Source organism: Hemitrygon akajei, chromosome 3 (assembly GCF_048418815.1).
Source record: "Hemitrygon akajei chromosome 3, sHemAka1.3, whole genome shotgun sequence".
NCBI lineage: Eukaryota > Metazoa > Chordata > Chondrichthyes > Myliobatiformes > Dasyatidae > Hemitrygon > Hemitrygon akajei.
Window position 1 is genome coordinate 43,572,022 of NC_133126.1, and position 13,887 is coordinate 43,585,908.

The 13,887-nt window shown below is 39.0% G+C and overlaps 1 protein-coding gene across 2 annotated transcripts in view; it reads left to right on the forward strand.

Moving 5' to 3' along the window:
- Positions 1–1,332: 1,332 nt before the first annotated feature.
- rcor1 (REST corepressor 1) overlaps positions 1,333–13,887 on the forward strand; it is a 119,512-nt gene continuing 106,957 nt past the window's right edge. For both annotated transcript variants that reach the window (XM_073039712.1, XM_073039711.1), the window contains exons 1-2: positions 1,333–1,672; positions 1,788–1,844. In XM_073039712.1, the coding sequence (XP_072895813.1) occupies positions 1,531–1,672; positions 1,788–1,844 (199 nt within the window). In that variant the 5' untranslated portion in view covers positions 1,333–1,530. The remainder of the gene's footprint in view (positions 1,673–1,787; positions 1,845–13,887) is intronic.

Here is a 13,887-nt window from a genome sequence, read left to right on the forward strand (position 1 = left end):
TTTTCCATATTTCTACTTTGATTTTTTTTGATACTCATTTTCACTCACATAGGCAAAAAAGGTTCAGAGGGTCTTCAAAAATAAGTTGATTTTTTTTTGTCAGCTGTACTTGTATCCTTAAAATGTTAACCTTCGAAGAGATGTGTATTCTCTACCTATATATCAAATGCAGAATCATATTTTAGGATCTAAGACAACACAAGTATAAACTGCTTTGTTTGCTGCACTCGACAGAGTAATGCCGTTTCCCCGTAACGACACTTGAGACACTATGTTTAATTGCTTCCTCCATTGCAACCAACTGGATGATGATCTGGTGCAGCCTAATGGTGAACTAAGAGTTTGTAGAGCTGTCCAATAAAAAGTATCAATGCGATTTTATCCTTACAGATCTTAACCATCACACTGTGAATTTCCTTTTTAGACCTCCGATATATATAAAACTATAAATATATTGAGTTTACTAGTAGATATGATGTAACCAAATATTTGCATTGCAATATTTAAACCGTCATGCATTGCGTGTTTTCACAAAGGAAAAATGAAGCAAAGGAAAAGATATGCTTATAAAATGTTTAAATGCTTATTATGTTTTTAATAAATTGAGCCGTGATTGTATAATGGTTATTTAATGAACTATGGTTGGACTCCGCCGTTGAACTCTTTAAATCATGGACGGAGAATTTTCCCTTTACCAGTAGACTCAGTCTTGTTCATGTGGGTAATTTTATGTAGAGGTATAACAGTCTGATCGTAATCATTTCAAGTGTTATCAAAGATCAACAACTTTAGCCCTCGTGAAACACAGCTTCTGCTACGGAATTATTCTTGACAAGATGGCAAGAATCCTTAGTATTTTGCAATCATCGAATAGTTTGACCTATATATAAATCTAATTACGTAGGAAGAGTTGAATAAAAGTTAGGAAATGTTTTCAAATAAAGGCAATTCCTCTATTCCAGCCACCTTCAGCTTTTGAGTAAATAGTCCTCCGCAATAAATAGTTCCAAGGAACCTAAAATAAGCTCTTCAAATATGAGAAATGTTAATTTTATTTTCCGGTTTGTTTTCCAAAATAATTACCTTTATTAGTTGACCGCATTGATATGTTAGATAAAAGTGCATTCTGAAAATAAAGTTAAAGTGATGAGAATGTAATCGTAGGCACCAGTGCTGGCGTAGTGATTAAAGACCACGTACAGTGTAAAGTCAACCTAACTTACGAAGGGAAATGCAACGGCTCTTCTGATGGACACAGATCCTCGCCAATGGAGTGAGGGCTTCGGCGGCCTGCCCAATGGGAGGGGGCAGGTGGGCGGCGCGGCGGCGCGATCAGGTTGGGGTGTGCGGCAGTGTGGCCGATGCGCTCGGAGGCTGAGTTCGGGTCTGCCGCCACCTCCGCTGCCACCCGCTCGCAGGAGGCGCTGACACAGCCCGGGCGGCCGCAAACTTTCACGCAACAAAGTGTTTTGGGCGCAACAAAAGGGCGCACCGCGGCTGCAAGGCAGCGCTCGCCGCACAGCACCAACAATGCCGACCATGATAGAGAAAGGGCCCGAGGTCTCGGGCAAGAGAAGAGGAAGGAATGGGGCTAAAAGTTTTGCGGGGGGAGCCGCGACCAATGGCAATAACTCCTGGGAAGAGGCGAGCAGCGGTTCTGATGATGAGCACGGTACTGAAGCGTTGGAGTAGCCTAGAACTGACTTATTGTTGGTTTAATTTCAATGCACTGACATCGCTCTGTTCATCTCTTTTAATAAGGTATTTATTTTAACTACTTGTTACAGGTGGAGGAATGCGAGTTGGCTCGCAATATCAAGCAGTTGTCCCTGAATACGATCCCGGTGAGTTCTCTCTTTTTTTGTTCTTTAATTCTGGCTTTTACATGTGTTGAAATAGCCTAAAACTCATTTTCATCATTATTAACTCTTACCCCCCCCCCCCCACACACACACTTCTGTGTTTAATAGGTTAAGTTGAAACAGGGTTCAGTGAAGAGGAGGGGTAGGTGCGCGGGGGAGGGGGAGATTGGTCGGGTTCCTTTCTAGGTCACGGTGCGGAGTTAGTAAAGATGATAGAAAAGTATAAAACAGCAATTATAATAAAAGCGAGAATAGGTGAATAACTCGCCCCCCCCCCCTCGCCCTACTGTTCGCCCTGAGAATAGCAGCAATAGAAGCGTGTGCTGCAGGCGTGCTTTGACTTAAATCATCATTTCCTACCCCACCCTGGATAAAACTGAAATACTGTACCTATCTTACTCGCATGTTCAAAAGTTTATAATTTAAAAGATCTTTACTGCCTAGGTTATATTTCGCCATTTAGGTTATGCAATTTATCAAACTCTCCTCGTTTCAGGTGCGGTTACTTTCACATTCGGTGTGAATGAACCTGTTAAATATATTTGGTCTTTTCCGAAATACAGTTTTATTTTCAGATTTGGGGTGGTTATGACGTTCAATATCGGGCCGACAATGCGATTTTATTTCTAAATAAAACTAAAGTGTATTTTGAAATCTGCATTATTTATCATTGGGCGCATGTGCGAGAAATAAGAAAGCAAAGAGCCACTGCAAATGATGCTAAAGGTGTTTGCTATTGAACGAGCAAGTCCGATTGTAATTAAAAGTTTATAAATGGGTAATCTTAGTTCCTTTTAAACGCGGTGCGCTGTTTTGGTTTATAGGCCTTGTGTGTTAAGTATTCAGTGGGAAGCCTACCGCAAAATCTTTCAATTCAACAAGAAGTTGGTTAATGTAAATATTTCTGGTAGTTTTCTTCATTGGCGAGCAAGTTTGTAGTTTTCTCATAGTGGAGACAGTGGTTTATTACTTAAGACATGAGTATTCCAGAAGTTTGTTTAGAAAGTTGCATCTTGGTCAATTATATTTTTATGCCAGGAAAATGTTTATAAACATATGATCTTAATTTATTTTTGTCACTTTCTGGCGCATGTTTTTTTTTGTCAGAAATGCTTTTATGCTAAATTGGGTGTATTTAAAATCAGATAATTTTTCAAAGATGGTTTGAAATTTTTTGGAGGTTTTTGTTATTTTGACAGAGGTGGTAATGTCATAGTTGTTGAAAACTTAATTTACAATAAACATTACATAGTAATTTTATTTAAAAACTATGCCATTGGAGCTGGCTGGTTGCTCGAGGTTTTTTTTGTGAAACTGCTGGAAGGTGGGCTGAATGAACTTGGGGAGGCTCTGTAACTGACTAGAAGCCAGTGAATGTAAGACTTTGAGGCTGTGGAGATGGTGATGTGGAGATAATGATTCGGAAAAAATGCAGTAGTTATTTGGGGATTTGAAATTGGTGGCAATCAGTGAGCCTTAAAGTTATGGTGAGTAGGCCTTTGTGTGAAGTTAGATTATAATTGGTAGCAGTTTGAATGAGAGAATGGGAAGATGGTGGGTATTGGATTAGTCCAATTTGGAAGAGAGAAAGGCACTAAGCGATTTAGTGATAAATATGCCAATATCAGAGATGATACTGGATTAGAAGTGGATACTATTTGTGGTTAAAAATAAATGGATACTGAAAAACAGGGAGGGGGGAGTCATTGTTTTGCTCCTGCTTGAGCGTGGGAGGGGGAGTTGGGGGGGCTTTGTGGTTCTGTCATTTTAGCTGTCACTCATTCTTTGGGGGCTCTTCTGTTTTCGTGGATGTCTATGTAAAGAACAAGAATTTTGGGATGTATATTGCATGCATTTCTCTGATATTAAATGGAACTATTGATATTTTGAACACTGGTTTAATCTGATACAGTTGATGACAAGCATAGTTTATGGTTAGATTCTTGGAAGACTGGTGACACAAAAGGAATATGAGAAGCCAGCATGCTTTTCAATATTAGCAACCACAAAAAATGCTGGAGGAATTCAGCAAGTCAGGTAAGGTCTATGGAAACAACTAGAAGGATCCTGAAGAAGGGTCTCAGCCTGAAACGTTGACTATATTCATTTCCATAGATACTGCCTAACCTGCTGAGTTCCCCTAGCATTTTGTGTGTATTGCTTTGGATTCGTCTGCAGACTGCCTTGTGTTTTCAATATTAGCTTGATTTTGTTTCCTTTCCATATGTACTCTGTATTACATGCTTTCTGTAAATCATACATGTCATGGTGTGTTTCTGCACAAATCCTTATTGCTTATTCGTAGATTCTTTGTTAACTTGAGCATTTGTACATGTATTGCAGTTGTGGTTATTGAGAATGTGAGTAAAATCCAGGTGTGAGCCAAATAGGGCTAAATATTCATCAGGTGTATATACCTGAAGTTATGTGCACTTCGCTAATACTTTTCCGGTAGTAAAACAACCAACACATTTCATGGGTATTTCGAAGCTGTGTTTGACACCAAGCCACTCAAGGAGGTTATCAGGGAAATTAGTTAAAACTGGATTTTCAAGGACATCTTAAAAGAAATAAGGTCCTGATAGTGGACCAGGAAACTGGTGGCACAGGGCACAAATGATAAAACAATTACATTTGGATGGGCAATGAAGGGATATGAAAATGAATTCTAATTGATTTTAGAGCTTGGCTGTTTGATAGGACCCAATTGTAGTTTTGTCGTCTCAAAAATTTTTAAATGTCCAGCACTGATTGGGTTTGAATTGGTCAGGTTCAGATTGTACTATAATTTTTTTATACTAAAGTAGAGAAATTGTTTGCTTTTGTGAGTTCATTCATCACAACAGTTTGAACTTGAAACTGTTCTTGTCTGTATCACTTGAATTGACTTTATTACTTGGATCCTTCTAAATGTACAATTTATAATAATTTAACAGTATGTACAACAGGACAGTTAAAATCACTAGTTACTGGTTGCATAAGTTGCTTGAAGAAAATCGGGGAACCAGCTTGAATTTTATACAAGCTAGTTGTATGTGACAGTTTCAAGCCTGTAAGAGTTGGCTAAGAATTCTGAGCTATTTAGTAGGACCAATAATAGAATTTATTTTACACTTAAATCTTCCTGTAGGAAATTTTTTTGATTCTGTTAGATTGAATTTTGAGAATTCTTTGTAGTATGACTCTCACTGTAATACAGTGACCTGGAATACTTTTTGGGTTTTTGGACCTAATTATGGTACCCTTATTAGTTATTCCTCACATTTTAGGCCATTGTTTTGTACATTTGGTAAATAAATGTGCAGCCAAATTTTGGAAATCCTCAGATTCAGTAAATATTACAAGTTTGAAATATTGCTTCAAATATAACTGCAGATAGAATAAATATTTTTTTCCACTGAAGCAAACCCCTTCATGTAACAATTTCTCCTGCAAATAATTAATTGGTTGTAATGTGGCATTGTTAATTAAAAGTATCTAAATTTTGAAAGACCACATTTAAACCTCTAAATGCTCAGTGAATCATTTTGGGATGTAGCAGAGTTAAAATTTACAAATATCCTCTCACCAAACGTATATCTAAATGTTTTTAATAATAGAAGAAATTATCAGTGGAAGAATAAATATGTATCAAGGGATCTAAGTTATTGCCATTGTTTGTTTCATTTCAGTGTTTTAAGCCATGTGAAATTATGATAGAGATTACCATAAAGTTGATGTTATTGCAAGTCTAATTTCAATAATATAGCTACATGCTTCTGAGAACATTTGGCTAATAGGAAGCAAAGGGTATGTAGATTAATGGAAGACTAGAAATGACTGCAAGATTTCTCTTTAGCTATAGAAGTGTTTTGTTTTAAACTATCTATTTCAAGTAACTTAGAAAATTTAATTTGAGGTTAATTTTTAAAGTGGAATCAGATTTTAAGACAACTTTCAAGTTCATCTAGTTTTTAAGTATTTACAGTCGGATGAAACCAGGAGATCTTGAGTGGTAAATGACAAGTCATATTGATGTATCTTGATGGTTCTGTTAGAAGGTAAGTTGAAATAAGAGTAATATCTAAATGGAGATAGAAGTACATATGAAATACCTGCTCTTTTGTCGCTTGAGGGAAGTGTAGGTGCAGTGGAAAGAATGCATTTAGGAGACACTGGGTGTGGCTCCAGGAATGAAGGGTAAATGGAAAAAGCTTTGTTTATTTTCCAGAAGGAAAGAACTGGAGTGTAAAAGGGGCATGTTGTGTATTATTTGTGTTCATTTCCTTTACTGCCAAAATATAAAGTTGGTTAAATATTTAAGTTCATAGTTTTTAAGATGGTTCACAAAATAGGATGGAAATGTTTGCATGTGACTGGTTGAGTCTGGACTGAGAGAGCAATGCATTAAGTTGAGCAATTTAGTTTGTTCTTAAAAAATGAAACTAAGAGAACATTGCTATTTGGGGGAAAAATAACACATGAAAATGACCTTTAAATTTAGCTTCTGATTTGGATTTATGGAGATTAATTTGGACAAAGGAGAATAGTCTATTTTGTTTGAGAGTAAGGTATTTTGGTTTCACTGTCATGTAAGAAACACAACTTTCCAACTTGTAGTGCAGCATAAAATTCAGAATGCTAAGCAGTCGCATCTTCAAGACTTAACCAGGCGGCTGTTCCCACGTGCTTCAAATCAGCCGCTGTCATCGCTGTACCAAGGAACTCTACACCTTCAGAACTAAATGGCCCGATAGCACTGGCACCAATCATCATGAAGTGCTTTGAATGACTGATAATGGTACATATCACAAACTTAATTCCTGCCTCATTAGACGCTCACCAATATGCTTACAGACAGAACCACTCTATGACAGATGCCGTAGCATCTGTCATGCACCTGGCCTGACACACCTAGAAAACAAGGACGCTTGTGTCAGAATGTTGTTTCTGGATTTCAATTCGGCACTCAGCTCTATTGTCCCACAGATCTTGATGAGCAAGCTCTTACTCTTCACTCGAAATACACCACTTTGCAACTGGGTGTTTGCAATGCCCACTGCTGTACATTTTGCTCACACGTGACTGTGTGGCCAAACACACCAATCATCACATCATCTGATGACATCACAGTGGTGGGGCTCATCGCCAACAATGATGAGATGGCCTACAGAGAGAAGGTGGAAGTGTTGCAGGCCTGATTCATGGTAAATAATCTCAAGATCACTACATTTAATTCGAAGTTGCACTGATGATGTTGGCTTGTAGACGTTTTGTTACCCAGCAAGCCACTCAACAGCAACATCCTCAACCCGAGCTACAAATCTCTATATCAACAAGACAAAAGGAAATGGTTATCAACGCCAGGAGAACTTGCACCACTCACACCCCCTTTTTACATTGGTGCACATCACACCCAAGCTTTCATGATCCCATACACATTCAACATAGTCCAGAATGTTCACCAGCCTCTTGTTTGAGGAGGTTGCAGAGAGCTGGACTTTGCACTTCCATACTCGCATAATTCTTCAGACGTGCAGCTTTATCACTGCTTGGTACAGGAAGGCTCTACAATGGGTAGTCAAAAGGGCCCTAAGCTTCGAGACCATCTGCCGTCAAGGATGTGTATCTTTGACCAGTAATATCATGAAAGATTTCACCAACCCTGTTCCCACTCCCGTCAGGGAGGAGATTGAGTCACATCCACACCAGAACCATCAGACTCAAAAACAGTGTCCCCAAGTAGTAATGGTGATCTATACTTGCACTCACCAAATCCACCACTTTTTTTTTCATTTTCTCTCCGTCACCTTTATCTACAGCCTAGTAAAACTTTATGGACGTGCATTCAACCTTTGTATATAAGCTATCTTGTGTATTTATATTGTGTTTTTAATTATTATTGTTTTAATCTTTTTTTGGTACTGCATTGGGTCCAGGGTAACAACTATTTTGTTCTTATTTACACTTGTGTGCAGGAAATGACATTAAACAATCTTGAATCAGTATTGCACAGCATCAACTTTACCTTGTGGCAGTAATCTTTACCTCAAGTGATTAGGTCATAGGTTCAAGCCCAAATCCATGAACTTTTACTGAGCTAATATAAGTTTATTACTGAGAAAGTTCTTTTTTTCTGTGGTGCAATCATTTTTATTTGAGATGTTAAGATGAAGCTTCATTATTTAAATTTTAAAACCTCATTGGAAGTGGTTTTCAGATGTTTAATCCCCAACATTTTAGAAGTAACTGTTCATTTGTCCCACTACTATGGAGTCTTAACAAAAATTAGCTGTTTGATGTCTGCAAACCGATGATTAATTAGACATTAAGAGTGATTAATCTTGCTGCATAATCACGTGAGAATAAAAAACGATGCTAGTTAAATCCAGGTTCATTCTTTGTTTTTGTAATGTTTTCTAGGAGCAACAGCTTCTTCAGAGTCCATTAACAAGTATAACAACACAGCAAAGATAGTATTCAGTATTTTAAAGTTGAAGTTCTTTTTTAAAAAAAAATAGAATTTGATATGCTATGGTTTTAAGTGTGTGGAATCTTGTAGGTGATTTTTTTTTCTGCCACTGCAGGTAGGAATTACCTTTTTACTTTGTTCAGTTAGCAACACATGGTAAAATGTGGTTGTCCATTATGGCAGCAATTTAGTTCTTTAGGATTTGAATACTTGCCTCTGGGTGCAGTGGTAATCCTCCACATTCCAAAGACATACTGGTTAGGGTTAGTAAGTTGTAGGCATGCGTTGTTGGTGCTGGAAGCTGCAGAACTTGCAGGCTGTCCCCAGAATATCATTGGAAAGTGCGTTATTTGCATCAACAACCAACATTTCACTATATGTTTCAATGTACAAATAAAGCTAATATTTACTTCTAGTTTAAGGGATCAATGTATGATTGTATACGCAATAGTTAACCAAGATCTGAAACTGGCTGTTGCGAAAATCAAAGTCATGGTGGGAGGAATATTTTTTTTTAAGTCCTGAAAATAACAAGTCATTCAGATTTGCAGAGATGTATAATTGCTCAAGGAGATTATTTAACTGTCATTGATTCAGTATCAGCGGCAATCAATATTAGATCACGGCTACTTGAGCTGCAACAATTTTGTTAAAACCAATGTTGTAATGATTTCATCTAATACTTCACACTGCATTAAATCCTTCTGATTGGCTTAAATAGTCACTCATTTTATGAGTTGTGTAATTAACATATCACTGTAACAATTTTTGAATCCTTTATGGTCATATTTTCAGTCAAAAGTCCTTCTGTAGTATCAGGAGTATTCCCATCAATTAATATCTTTGCAGTCACTTTTGTCTCTATTGCCCAATCTGACCTTTGCCCAAATGCTCTGGGCTATGACCTATGCAGACTGATTTCTAATTCAGTTCAGTCTTACATTCTTGCTAGCCTTGTCCCACTTTCTGATCGCTTAGCTTTATTCCTATCCTCAGCACTGTTTGATCTAATAACTCTATGCCTGCCTTTTTAATTTTACTTTGCCACTGTTAACAGTATCTGAAAGATCCTACTGTCAGAATTTTGACCGCTTCCGATCTGTATCATGAACTGTGGCGCAAAAGATTAGGGAGAATTTGCTTCTAAAACTCTTAAGAGGAACTTTTTCTTTCGGGAGGAAATTTTCAGTTTTCTGATGGCACCTTTGGTCTTGCTCTTGTAGTTTTTAAATAATGTGGATTGAAGGGCCAGTGTGCAGTGTACTGTGCAGTAGAGGGAATAAGGTAGATGATCTTGTAGCACATTTAGAGATTGGCAGGTATGATGTTGGGCATCACTGAGACGTACCTGAAAGAAGATGATTGTTGGGAGCTTGATATCCAAGGATATACTTGTATCGAAAGGACAGGCAGGTAGGCTCTGTTTGTTTAAAAAACATGAAATCAAATCCTTAGAACGGTGACATAGGATTGGAAAATATAGAATTCTTATGGGTACTGTTAAGAAACTAAGCGTAAAAATTAGTGGGAAATTAGAGGATTGAGGAGCTTTTTAAAAACCAACAGAAGGCATCTAAAAAGCCATAAGGAGAGAAAAGATGAAATATGAAGGCAAGCTAGCCAAAAATATCAAAAAGTATACCAAAATTTTTTTTCAGGTATAAAGAATAAGAGAGGCCATTGTGAATATTAGACCATTGGAAAATAATGCTGGAGAGGTAGTGATGCGGGACAAAGAAATGGCAGATGAACTTAAGTATTTTGTTAGTTTTCACTGGGGAAGACACCAGCAGTATGCTGGAAGTTCGAATGTATCGGAGCAGAGGTGAGTTTAGTCGCTATTAATAATGAGAAGGTGCTTGGGAAGTTGAAAGGTCTGAAGGTAGATAAGTCACCTACGATAGACTATACCCCTGGGTTCTGGAAGAGGTAACTGAAGAGATTGTGGAGGCATTTGTAATGATCTTTCAAGAATCACTAGATTCTGGAATGGTTTCAGAGAACTGGAAAATTGCAAATGTCACTCCACTCTTTGGGAAATTATAGGCCAATTAGTCTGACTTTAGTGGTTGGGAACCTGTTGGGAGTCCATTATTAAGTGAGGTTTCAGGGTACTTGGAGGCACATAATAAAGCAGACCAAAGTCAGTATTTCCGTAAGGGGAAATCTTGCCTGACAAATTTGTTGGGAAATAACAGGCAGGATAGACAAAGAGTCAGTGGATGTTGGTTACTTGGATTTTCAAAAGGCTCTTGAGGAGGTGCCACACGTGCAGCTGCATAACAAGATAAGGGCCCGTGGTATTACAGGAAAGATATGACGCATGAATAGATTCGCTGATTGGCAGGAGGCAAAGACTCGGAATAAAGGGAGCTTATTCTGGTTGACTGCTGGTGACGTGTCGTGTTCCGCAGGGGTCGGCGCTGTGACCACTGCTTTTCATGTTAAATGTTGATGAATTGGATGATGTAACTGATGTCTTTGTGACCAAGTTTGCAGACAACACAGAGATAGGTGGAGGGGCAGGTAGTGTTGAAGATGCAGGGAGCCTGCAAAAAGACTTTGACAGATTGGGAGAATGGACAAAGTAACAGTTGGAAAACAGTGTTGGGAAGTGGACAGTCAGGTACTTTGGTAGAAGGAATAAAGGCATAGACTATCTAAATGGGGAGAAAAATCAAAAATCAGAGGTGCAAAGGGACTTGGGATTCCATGTATAGGATTCCCTAAAGTTTAATCTGCAGGCTGAGGTGGTGGTAAGGAAGACATGCTATGTTAACATTCATTTTGAGAGGACTAGAATATGAGCAAGGATGTGATGATACAGAGGCTTTATAATGCATTGGTCAGATTGCACTTGGAGTATTGTAAGCAGTTTTGGGGCCCTTATTCAAGGAAAGATGTAGTGGCATTGAAGAGGGTACAGAGGAGATTCACAAGAATTATTCTGGGTATGAAAGGGTTAACATATGAGGAGTGTCTGGCTCTTGGCCTATATTTGCTGGAGTTTAGAAGAATTGGGAGATCACATTGAAGCCTATCAAATATTGAAAGGCCTAGATAGTGGATGTGGGGAGTATGTTTCCTATAGTGGGTGACCAGAGGGTAAATCCTCAGAATAGAAGGAGGTCTATTTAGAAATGAGAATGAATTTCTTTAGACAGAAGGTGGTGAATCTGTGAAATTCGTTGCCATGGACGACTGTGGAGGCCAGGTCATTGAGTATATTTTTAGCAGAGGTTGATATGTTCTTGTTTAGTTAAAGGTTACAGGGAAAAGGCAGGAAAATGGGCTTGAGGGATGATAAATCAGCCATGATGGAATGAATGCAGAGCATACTTGATGGGCCAAATGGCCTATTCTATTTCTAATCTTATGGTATTGAAGCTGATCTTAATTATATGACAATATAATTGTAATTGTGAATTATATAAAAATAGTTCCTTCACTAATACTGTTCTTGCACTTTAAGATTTTTCTTAAAAGCTAATATTTCCTTTGGTTAGCTATCTTTAGTACTTTTTTGTAAGACATGGATGGTAAATAACATTTTAATTATACATGCATTGATACAATTGATTAATATATATTTACACACAGCACTGTCAAACAATAGAAAACAAACAAGATATTCTGCAGATGCTGCAAATCTTGAGAACACTCAGGGAATGCGGGAGGAACTCGGCATGTCAGTCAGCATCTATGGAGGGGAATAAACAGTTGATGGTTCAGGCTCAGACCCTTCATGACTGGAAAGGAGTGGGGTAGAAGCCCAATAAGAAGGTGGGGGAGTGGAAGAAGTGTGAACTGCCAGGTGATGGGTGAAAGGGAAGTTCGGGGATGGGGGTGAAGTAAGCTGGGAGGGAACAAGTGGAAGAGGTAAAAGTCTGAAGAAGAGAGAACCTGATAGGTGAGGGCAGTGGACCATGGAATGGAAAGAGGAAGGGAACCAGAAGGTGGTGATGGGCAGTTGAGAAAGGTGTAAGAGGGTAGCCAGAATGGGAATGGAAAATGGGGGGCGGGGGGGGGGAAGAATTATTGGAAGTTAAGTGATTGATGTTCATGCCATCAGGTTGGAGGCTATCCAGTTGGTATGAGGTGTTGCACCTTCAACCTGAGTTTGGCCTTGACAGGCCGTGGCCTGACACGTCAGAATGGGAATGAAATGTTAATTTGAAACTGGTAGCCACTGGGTGATCCTGCCTTTTGTGGTGGACGTAGTGAAGGTGCTCGACGTAGCTGTTCCCAATTTGCATCAGGTCTCACTGATTTCAAGGAGACTGTACTGGCAGCATCAGATACAATAGATAGCCCTGACAGACTTGCAGGTGAAGTGTCACCTCATCTAGGAACTGTTTGGAGGTTTTAATGGTGGTGAGAGAGGAGGTGTAGGGACAGGTGTAGATCCTGTCACACTTGCAGGACAAGTGCCAGGAGGAAGATTGGTGGGGAGGGCTAAGTGGATAAGGGAGTCACATAGAGAAAATCAGAAGTGGGGGGGGGGGGGTGGTGGGAAAGATGGAGTCAGAAAATAGAATTCTTAACTAAAGTTTACTACAACCAAATCCTATTCTTGGCCTACCCTTAACAATAAAGGTGTGTCTTCTTCCATGTACATTAGAGGGATGTCTTCTACTTGGTTTCTCATAGTTGAATCGTCATGATATTATGCTTAGTTTGTGCACCTTAAAGACTTCAGTGTTTGTATTGTCTGGAGGTGATGTTAGTAGAAAGAGCTGAGAGGTTAGGGTATCACATGGGCCTAAGCTATTCACAATAGTAGCTATTTATTGTTGTGATAGGCCAAATTATTTGCTGAGGATACAAAAGTAGGTGGGATTGTGACATTGGTTTTTTAAAAAAAAGCTTTGAGTGAGGACATGACAAATGAACAATGCAGTGGAAAAGAGTGAGGTCAACTACTTAACCGCCCAAAGCAGAAGTGCAAATTAATTTTTAAATTGTGATCAGGAAATAATGTTCAAAGGGACTGGGGTAATCTTGTATATAAGTCTGAAAGCCAACATTCAGGTACAGAAAACATTTGGGAAGATAAATGACATGTTGATCGCAATTATGAATGGATTTGAGAACAGAACTAAAGAAATCTTGGTGAAACTGCAAATGAAATATAGCTTTTGGTTTTCTTGCCCTTGTATAAACATTGACAACGACATCCAGAGCCGCATTAGACAGGCATCAGCTGCCTTTGGGAGACTTCGGCATTGAGTCTTTCAGAACAGGAGCCTTCGTCCCTCCACAAAGGTCTCTGTATACCAAGCGGTCTGTGTCACCACCCTCCTTTATGGCTGTGAAGCTTGGGTAACCTACAGCCGTCACATCAAGTCCTTGGAGCGCTCCCACATAAGCTGCCTTCAGCGTATCCTGGGAATTACTTGGCGTGAGCGGGTGCCTCACACTGAGATACAGTTGGCCCTTCTTATCCGCGGATTCCGCATGCGCGAATTCAAGCAACAGCGGATCACGAAAACCTGGAAGTGCTCTTCCAGCACTTGTTGTTGGAGCATGAACAGACTTTTTTTCTTGTCATTATTCCCTAAACAATGCAGTATA